This window comes from Neltuma alba, unplaced genomic scaffold (assembly GCF_004799145.2).
Source record: "Neltuma alba isolate B1F8T4 unplaced genomic scaffold, ASM479914v2 tig00013388_pilon, whole genome shotgun sequence".
Classification (NCBI taxonomy): Eukaryota; Viridiplantae; Streptophyta; class Magnoliopsida; order Fabales; family Fabaceae; genus Neltuma; species Neltuma alba.
The window spans coordinates 23,358-34,374 of NW_021637648.1; the positions used below are offsets into that span (position 1 = coordinate 23,358).

General features: G+C 33.9%; 1 protein-coding gene across 1 annotated transcript; it reads left to right on the forward strand.

Annotated features, from left to right (window-relative positions):
• The first annotated feature begins 575 nt into the window (after positions 1 to 575).
• On the forward strand, positions 576 to 1,339 carry LOC114736936 (uncharacterized protein At4g14450, chloroplastic-like). Its single transcript, XM_028924819.1, has one exon. The coding sequence runs from the start codon at positions 696 to 698 to the stop codon at positions 1,026 to 1,028; it is 333 nt and encodes a 110-aa protein (XP_028780652.1). The 5' UTR covers positions 576 to 695; the 3' UTR covers positions 1,029 to 1,339.
• The last annotated feature ends 9,678 nt before the right edge of the window (positions 1,340 to 11,017 follow it).

The window sequence follows — 11,017 nt, forward strand, 5'->3', positions numbered from 1 at the left end:
TTTCTCTTTGCTCAGCTCAGCCCTCAAGCTAAGCCAAGCCCCCCACCCCAAAAAAAAAAAAAATAAATCACTCCCTTGCTTCTTCCTTTTATATTTAAACAGACATCAATATAAATTTTCAACAAATAATGAATAAAACTAACAATAGGAGAGTTATCTAGATAAATATAAAAATTTCGAGAGATTTATTGTAAAGTTATAGAAGTTGTAGAAGTTATTTACATGTGAAATAAAATTTAAAGGGTTTTACATTATTTAGCTTTTTTAAATAATAACATAAAAATTTAAAAATAGGTTAGTTTGCGCATGACAAAGAATGGTTTGGGATAAGATATTGATGGTATTTGCTATTTAGGAAATGAATTAGTGAGAGACAAAAAGGTGATATCCTGAATTGATGAGAAGCGAATGCCAAGGGAAGGATAATTAAAAAGAGATGAGTCAGCAACGCGTTACGGCGGCTCCCGAGCCGAGCTGTAGGACAGCCAAGCCCAGCTATCTTTCCCCCTTTCGCTTCCCACCGTGTGCTCGCATCCTATCCTGTCCCTTTATATTCACTCTAACCACCTTCACTCGCTCTTCATCCTCTCTTTCTCTCTCTGACTCTCTTTCTATCTCGCCCCAGCTTCATTCCACCGTCACCGGAAGACCTATCGGATTTTCTTCGTTTTCTCTTGTTCATCTCCTCGCCGTAGATGGCTGATTCGCAGAGGCATAAGCACGGCGGCCCCGGTAGCCGGAAGCAGCAACAGCAACCCAGCCGCTTGCAAATGCGAGCGCCGTCTTCGTTACAGGTAAATCGGTCGTGTGATTGGAACGTGGCCATCCCCCTATTGTCACCCCTCGCTTCGTCGCCGCCTCCGGTTAAACTCGGTGCGCCGGCGACGGAGAGGGAAGAGGCCCGGCAGCAGCAACGCCAACAAGGGGCGGAGCCGGAGAAGGTGGTGTTCAAAAAGTGGCAGCATCCGGCGGCCCCGTTCTGTTACGAACCGCCTTCTGTGGCGCCTCCTTTCTTCCGCTGCGTGTAGATATTACTCATAACAGCTGTAGGATGATCGGACGGTTGAGAACTGGACGGAAGAAAGATCTGAGGGCGCATGTTATGGGAGAAGCATTCAAATCTTGCGTTCAGTCGGTCATCATATGAAGTCGATATTGCTAATTGTACGCAGCGGGATCTAACTATTGTACGATGGACTCTGATTTTTTTTCCTGGGTTTTCCCCCATCATTTCTCTAGACACGTTAGAAATTCCCCCCTCTCATGTAATTTACGTCAATTGATTAGAAATCTTAAATTGTATACAGCATCATTCTTTGATTCATTTTCTTTAATTGAATTTCCAGGTCCACAAAAACATTGATGAACAAAGTCATGTTGCTTAAAATTAATCAGAAATTTCCATGTTTGTGATGTGAATCTGGTGGGTCTTAGTTGGGTAATTGATGTTTGGAGTCAGTAATGATTCGCTAATGATTGGAGGCCCAGTGATTTGTTTAAACACATGTTAATCATCTGAGCCATTTTGGAGCCCCCATTGTTTAATAGAGGACAAATCAACTTGAAACGGAAGAAGGCAAATCCAAGTGGGAGTTGAGTGTGATATGCACTTTTTCCCCTTTATTAGTCAAAAGGCGTCGTCAAAGGAAAACCAAACCTTCGTGGCTGCACAATCTCGATTTTTAAAACTTGGTCGTGAACTTGGAGGACATAATTTAAGGGATTAATCAGGTAGATTCGATAGTGGTGTTGCAGATTGAGACGTTGTAGCGTATTGCAATTTGCAGAGACTGTTTATATGAACGTGATCTGATCAGAGAGGAGAGGAGAGGCTACGGGAATAACGTACGAGTGGAGGGAGATGTTGCAAGTTGCAACAGAGACGAAAAATGGGAAAGATCAGAGGGCCACAGTTTTTTATGGGAAACATAAAACAGCTCAGCAGTGATGAAGAACAAATGTGTAAAAACAACATGACCTGGTGACAGCCCATGTGGTCACGTGGTGTTTAACATTTAGTCCAACAGCATACGTCATCAATTCCCCTGTCCCTTTCCCCCCGCCCCTTATCCCTCCTTACATTAAAATCATAGATATAAAGACAATGAAAATTCTAAAATCCTAAATTACTCTTCGTCTATTAAGTTTTGACAATAATTAACTTACAAATAACACATTTTTTTGAAAATTTTTGTTAGACTTTTGTAATTTTCATGCCTTGTTTTTTTTTTTTCCATGTTTCCTTGTTTAAAACACCAACTGAATTCTTGTGACCAACATTGCTTCAATATAATTTTCAGAAACCATGATTATTCCCCTTCCACATACTTCATTCGCATCCCAAGTTTTAGGGTGTGTTTGGATGAAACTAAACCGTGGTTGGAAAAGTGATTCTAGAGAATAGATTCTGGGGAGAATAGATTCTGTGAAAAATAGATTTGTAAAAAGTGATTTTGAGAAGTGAGAGTGTTTGGATAGTTGTTATCAGAAGCACTTTTTATATATACAAATTACTAAAAAAAGACATAAGTTAATATGATAATTACAGAAAAAATAGATTTATGATATATTTTAATTGAAGGAATAAATTGTTAATAATATATTTTTACCACATAATTATAATACATAAGATAATATAATAATAAATAATTAATGTGTATATATATTTATTAAAATATAAGATTAAATATTTTATCAAAAAATATGTTTATAAAAAAAATAACAAGATACATATCATATAGGCTCTCACACTCTCTCTTTTTTCTCTAAAAGCAAAAAAATTTACTTTTTCCAAAAACCATGGTTTTGACTCAAAACCATGGTTTTGGCTTTTAGAGGGGGTGTTTGGGTGATTGACATCCCAAATCATAGTTTGAGGTGTCACCCAAACACACCCTTATCTGGTCCAAATTTAGCACTCATCCCTTGGGTGATGAACAACATTTTTTTGGGTAAAGGGTGATAAGCAGCTAGTAAATTCGATCCATGAATAAACACATAGCCCATCTACTAATTAACTTATTATTGTAGGAGTACTGTTTGATAATCTAATGCATTATTAGTTTGAATATGGATAAGGCACGATCCAATCCTAAACCCGTGCGAGCCAGACTTCCACGTAATTTTAAGTTTGTTTATTATGTGGAAAAATAAAAGATCATTCAACCTTCTTCACACGCGCAACAACATGACCCTACTTTTCCATTCAGTCGTACTTGGAGACGCAATATTTTGTATATGTTCGTTGACAAGTTGATTGGGTTGCCTCTTAACCTTAATATAAAACTCTGTTTGATTTTTGTTTTGATCCTCAGATTCCAATTTATTTTGTCTATTATATTTATATATATATATTTTTTAAGATAGTCCTTCTAATAATTATAGTTATAGCCAATATAGTTGATTAGTAAAGATATTTTAAGAAAAACAACACCTATTTATTACAAATAACTAACTTAAATTATTTTTTTAATCTTTTTAAATTAATCAACTACGTTTTATAATTAAGACAAGAGGTAGTATTTAATTTATTGGTAGTCCGCGTTTAATATGTAGATTTTGCCGCGTCCCGGGTGGTTTGTTTTCTTAAATTCATATTAGAAGTTGACTGAAGCTAGACTCGAAATCTCCATCTTCGTACAATGCAACACGCGTTCCTTTAAATAAAAAAAAACATTGAGAAAAACTAGATATATTTTCTCCCCACACACACACATATATATATACTGCCTCCAATCTTTAATATAAACATTAATTTGATTTTTAATTTGATTCTAAACATAAGACCCTAGTTCACTTTGTCTTTTATATATGTATTTTTTTAAAGTAGTCCTTATAATAGTTGCGCATATTAAATGTTTAATCAAATGACATTTGATTAGAAACGGTATTTTATGTAAGACAATACTTATTTATTAAAAATAACTAATTTTTTAATCTATTCAAATTAATCAATTAGCTCAAACCGTCTCGGTGATAGCCTGTGTATATACATATATGAGTTTTTTTTTTTTAACTAGGTAGTACGCTTCTTTTAAACATAATAAAATATTTAATCAAGATATAAGATATGCAGTCTTCCCGGCCAAAAAAACAGGAATGACTTCTTATTTAGTAGTAGTAATACAAAAAGGATTGATCCCACCTGGGTGACATAATGCCAGATGCAGAAAGGAGGGGAATAATAAATGAGAGGCGGGCAGCTAATAAAGAGAAAAAAATGTAAATTAGTAGCAGTGCATGAAAAACTCAGAATGGTGATTATCAAATACGTAATAATATATGTTTCATGTTGTGTCCTTATCTCTCTTTCGTTTTCCTTCCCCACACCTCACACCCCTCCTTCATATTTCTGTTTGTTTCTCCCCTGCTATGAACACGATGGATCACTGGAAAAATATGGCGTGATATATTGGGGGAGGATATTCGATAGTGTGTTGAATGCAAAGATTAAAAAATGATTGATGAGAAAGAAAATGCAGGCCCCCACAGAGTGAACCACCAGGATGCAGTCTACATATCCAAAAAGGGTTTCATAATCCCAATTATTCCAGAGCACCTCATGCTGCTTCCACATCCACTTCAATTATTCCTTCTTTGAGTCTCACAAACCAATCCTAGCCGCTATCTTGTTATTCCCCAATGTTGACTTCTACAGTAGTAATTAGTGCTGTTGACGGGTTTGCCCATGCATGAACCCAGGATCGTTCTGGGCCTATTCTGGGTGTTTGTCTCTCGTATCGTGTTAGGGCTAAGATCCAAGTGACCCCTGTAGCTTTTATAACCATGATTGGCCCATTTTCTTGACATTGTGACGAAAGTCAGACAAAAAGACGTAACTATTACTACCTTCAGTGTTTAATATAAGATTTTATTTAATTTTTATTTTGATTCTAGATATAAGATCTCAATCTACTTTATCTCTAATATTTATCATTTTTTTAAGATAATTTCTAATAATAGGAGCTCTAACTAACACACTTGATAGTCAACTAGCTATTATAATTAGAACTAGAGGTAGTATTACACTTTACCAGCCAGAATTGGGTTTAGTAAAAATAAAAACAAAAAAACTAGTCCATATTATTATGAATTAAATTTGAATTTTTTTAAAAAAATATTTATATTTAGTGCTTGATAGTATTTTTACAAGCACGCCGATGCATTTCTCTTGTTGGAATACTCCTTTCCTTGGGGATTCAAGAGTTCCAAAATCATCTCAAGATTCAAATGACGCTAAATTTTGATAATCCATGCATTCACCTCAATAACGATAGTTTTCGTCTTATTACTCACGACATGTATATTACACGAAACAAATATGTATATATAACTCGCAGTGTTTGACAATTAATTTGAAAAGAATAGTATTGGACAAAGTGCGTGGACCCAAGTCAATTTGAAGACACACTAACTGTGTTGTGCACGCATGACTTGACGAATTAGCTAGTCCGTTGCCTTTAACTTACCATTTTAAGACAATAAGAGTTTCGTTTCCCTTCATTGATAGTGAATTCCTCCTCCTCCTTCTTTTTCGGGTTAAATGATACTCCTCCGGTTCTAAATATAAAACCCTTATACTAGTTTATAAGGGTCTTATATTTAGAACCGAGAAGTAATAAACTTCACATTATAAGACTCTTTTTATAGAGAGTGACCAGAAATATTGTGGTTCCAGTCTCTCCTCAGCGCAAATAAGAAATTAATCGGTAGAAATAGAAAGTGTTTGTTTCCCAATAGGCATAATCTATCATTAAAAACGACTAAGAGTGATAAACATACGAATGAGGAAATCAATAAAAAGAGAAAGGAACCAATTAGAGAAGTGTTGAACAGATCAACGACAAACTTGAACATTGGAAATGAAATGAAAGAGTGGTATACACATGTTTGGTGGGCATGTGGTCAAAAAGGTGGGAGATGGAAGAAGACGACCAACTCCACGACAATGGTATTGGAAAACGAGGTGGCAATTAACCTCAGATTTTCTACAAATTATGGGTTCTGTTACAGTAATTAAAATGGGAGATGATTAAGGTCACTTTCAATCAGAAGCAATTGGGTTAGAGAGTTGGATTAGGACCAATAAAGAGTTGGTCCAGCGATGCCCGCTAGATTCTTTCGCGAAGAGCAGTCATGAATCCCAAATCTAATTAGTCAGTTGCTCAAATATTTGATAATAAGATCCACAAAAAAGGGTCAAATGCCCGAATAATAATATGTATCAAAAATAAAAAAGGAGAGGGTTGGAGTAGGGAAAAAGAGAGGGCAAAATTATAAATAGTAATAAAAATAATATCATGACAAAAAAGAAGCGGAAAATCAAATACGTACACTTTGAAAATGCGTCCAAATTGATAAGCTCTCAATAAAGCTAACCCCAAAAGCGAGGCTCTTTTTTGACGCTCTACTCATTCTAATACACGACGCACACCTCTATCATGATATCCCCACACTAAGGCAACAACTTGGGTCCCCTCCTTTTGATTCCACGCCTTAATCAACTCCCCCCCCACCTTTTGCAATATTTTTCTAATTTTTTTTTATATAAATGTTACTTAATTGATTTGAATAGATTAAAAAAGCTAAAAAAATTATTTAGTTTTAACAAAATTGACATGATCTTTCTAAAAATTCCATATATAATATAGATTATGTATCAGTTTATAGATTAGACAATTAATTTGAAAAAATTAGTAAATAAGAAAAATAAAATAAATTAAGATCCTATATTTAATACTAAAATTATCTTTTTAAATAAGACTTTCATTATAAAAATGAAATAAAACAAAGAGTGCTACCTGAAAGAGTGGAAGTCTCAACTACATAGGAGTTTAAAAATGGCATGCATATAAATGGAGCCGACATCACACTTTTAATAAAAAAAATTAAAACTTAGATTTATGCATTCGCATACATACTCTTTGGTCGTTAGTATAAGAACTATTTATCTAGTTTAAATAAATTAAAGAAGCTAAATAAATTATTTAATTATGTATATCTAATTTTTTAAGATAATTATTTTAACATGAAATTATATATTAGTTTATAAAATTGGTGAATTACATTGAAAAAAATAGTAACTATAAGAAATAAAATTGATTGAGATTTTATATTTTTATAATTAAGTCCTGCGATTACAACAAGGTAGGGATTACTAAACCCAATTCTTTGTGACATGAAAATATTTCATATGAAGCCAAATTTCTTCCCAATTCACATATCTTAGCAGCTGAAAACTTGTTGAAAGGATTTTGTGACTTCTTATTGGAGTACTAAACCCAAATTATTCAGGAACTAATGTAATTCTTAAACATGAGATAATTTTGATTCGGAAAGAAAGGAAAAAAGGTTAGGCATGAAAGAGAAAGACCCACGGGGTGTGATCTAAGGTCAAGATGGGCCCCACATCAGAAAGAGAAGACTCCTAATTGCTAAACCCTGAAACTTTACATCTCCTAAGACTTGCCATTGCAATGCCTTCTTTTTGTCATTATTGATTGCTCTTTTGCTCTTTGTTTTGCGTTTTATTTTATTCTCTCCTCCTGCATTATGCTGCTCTTGGCTTTTCTCCCCTTTTAGGTATTCTCTCTGGCTTTTTCGCAGGCATTCATGTCTATGATTATGTAACTGGTTTCATTAATTTTGGTTTTTAATACATTAGTTAGTCCCTAATGTGAAAACAAAACCACCAAATCCCACTATGCCTAACTTTTGACGATTATCTCTCTCCGCTGATCACTTCCTTAATCCACTGCTTGCCGTTGTTTATTATTAAGCCTCCATGGAAAAAACACTATTCCTGACGAATCAAAAACCACTCCAACAAGCTCACATGCTGCGTGTTTTGTTCCATTTTTATATATGCTAGTGAAAATGACTTTGGATTTCAGCACTTTGCTCTTTTCATCCTTCCCCCGTCCTCTCAAACTCATCTGTCTTCTGTATATACACACTGTTTTTGGTTAAGCAAATGTACTGTGTATGTTTCTCACACTTTTATTCAATATTCAGTTTCCTTCCTCTAATTATTTCATATAATCTAAATCTATTACCTATTTCAATATAAATGTAAAAGCTAGATAGCTAATTTGTAAAAGTTACAAAAATTAAGTGAGTTGATTACTTAAAACAAATAATAGGCCTTTGTGTCTTTGAAAAACCCATTTAATTATTTGCATTAAAAATGAAAAACTATCTTCATCAATAAAAATCCTTTAGTACGTCAGATTGATAGAATTATTTGAGAAAAGAATTATAAATCTGTAAGATAAAAGAGATCAAGATATTTTATTTATAACCAAAACAAAACCCACAATTAACTTTCACATTTGGAGTTGAATGAATTTTTTTTTCAGTTTAGTCATATAATTTTTCGGCGTAACAACAGTAAGAACAAAATGGAACAAAATTAAAATTACTAGAATCATAAGAATGAAATTATAATTTTGAAACACTACGTCCGGTCCTTAATATAAGAGCTAGTTAGAGATTGAATTTGATTCTAAATATAAGACCTTAATTCACTTTGTCTCTTAAATTATAATGCTTTTCTAAAATATCTCTATTAATATATTGTAAGGACTTTCTACTAAGGAATAGTTCCAATACACTGATTAAAGAAGGTAATTTAGAGAAGTCAACACATATTGGTCACAATTAACTAATTTAACTAATTTTTTTAATCTTTTCAAATTAGTTATCCAGACCTTATATTATAAACTGGAAGTAGTTTCATGATTAAATAGGAATATGAAATTGTACTGATTAAATACATACACAGTAATACCCTTGGGGTGAAGCAGGGAATTTCCTTGAGATAAAACACAAAAAGGATTAGAAAGAAAAGAAGGGGGGAAAAGAGGGTACATTGATTTAGTGGATTGGATAAATGCCTGGTTTGATGGAGAAGTTACATATAACTTGAACCATTAAGCTTGTTTGGCAAATATAAGTAATTTGAGGGAATAGGGAGCAGTAACCACTTAGCCAATAATTTCAAATACACATATTGTGCAAGTATCAGCAACCAGCTGTGTATTGCGTTATTTAATTTTTCTTTTCCAATCTATCCAATCTAAACCACTGGTAAATGCGTTTAAATAAAGAATTCTTGACCCTTAGCTAGAGATCTTAAACATTAAAGTTACTTCAAAGACTCTAGTTTTGATTAAGTCACGCACTTAAATTGGATCCGTAGTTTTCATCTGGCTCTCTCTCCCCAAATGAAAAACATGGAATTTCGTTCAAGAATCAAAACATGTGACGTGATACCTGTGAAATTTCTGAGCAACAAAACAATTAGGAGACCAACCTAAGATTAGTACCTTCCCACATTTTACGCGTAAAAAATGCCCGCATTTTGGAAAGATGATTTCGTAGGTTTTCTTTCGTGAAGAATGGTCTAAAAGAAGATTTGAGCAATTTTGTTTTTGTAGTTGAACTGTACTTTTTCAACAAAAACAAAATTCAATCTCATTGGCTGTATGACTGATTTTTGTTTGAGTAAAAAAATAATTATAACTATTAAAAATGATTTATCTGCGCTGTTGTTTTGTGGGTAGATTTGGATCATCGGTTTTGAAATAACGTTTCTTTTACCAACTTTTTTTTTTTTTTTGGGTTTGAAAGAGTTTTTGTGGGGAGAAAATGAAAGACATGGGATTTGGACCAAAGTCACATCCGACGTTGGAATGCTGTCTGTATGGTTGATTGGAAGGACCAAGTAAAAGATCACTAAAAATGAATTTTGAAGTCTAATTTTGATTTTTTTCCCCCATTGTTTTTGAGTGTATGTAGGTGTGCTAACATATTCCCTCTTTTTGACTTTAGCTGATAATATAATTAGTCAAACCACGTTTTTCCAAGCTTTTGATTATTACTTCCCGCTTCCCTGGGGTTTGGCGTAGTGGGACTTGCATTGCATCCATTTCTCAACACTAGCAAATTATATTAGTCTAAGTCATTATGTTTTTTTTTTTTCAGGTTGAAGTTTCCTATATATGCTCTTAATTTCTATAAATTAAAATAACCAATAGAAGATGAAATTTTTAATCATAGTCATAGGTCGCCGATCTATACTACAATCTGAATCATTAATTAGTCCAATGGGTTGACCCTAGGTACTGCTTTAACTTAGAATGCATTATTCTAAATAAACATGATCCGCCCCAGCGAATAAAAAAAATGAAAAGAGGGGAAAAAGGCAAAGACGGGTTCTTCAGGCTTGAAATCATTGTTAACTTTGGACTAAAAATTCTCGGATGATAAATGATGATCCTACAAGGAGCTTTATATTGAAAAATGAGAAAGTACGTACACACCGAGGTCCATGCACCATTAAAGTTTGTTTGATTTTCTATAAGCAATCGATGGAACAGGGAAGCCTGCGGAATGAACAGAGTTCAACTTGCCTTCTATATTTTGGCTAGTTATCTGAATTTTCTATGGAATGAACACAAATATTTTACGAGGACGGTCTTGACTTCTTTTTGACTGTACTTTTTCTTTTTTAAAATTACGCATTAGCTTACCCACTTCATAAATTTCTTCTAACTGCTCCCTCATCATTATTTCTTCATTTCATTAAAATCTTACTATTTAAAGTTGTGCTGTGCCCGGCAACTAAAGACCATGGTTTCTCCAGCCTTTGACTTCAGAACAGTTTACCCATTTGGCAAAACATCTCTCTCATTTTTTACACTCGCATGCCTTCTGAGTAGAATTGTGGTTTAGGTCAGCTTCCAAAAAGAGAAGGCAGTGCCATTCAAATAAACAGTTAGTTGACAGGAAAGAGAGGGAAAAGGTTAAAGACAAGTATAATTATTAATTAGTGGTTTCAGCGTCGTCTAATATTTTCAGGTTTCTTTGTTTTTTACGCTGGTTTGTGGTTTCTTACTTTCTTTCAATGGCAGCTACTTTTTGCAAAAATTACGAATTGAAATTCAATGTCGAGGACGTCCAAATTTAATTTAAATACCCCCGTCAGTGCTCAGACCACTTTTCAAAATTCTGATAC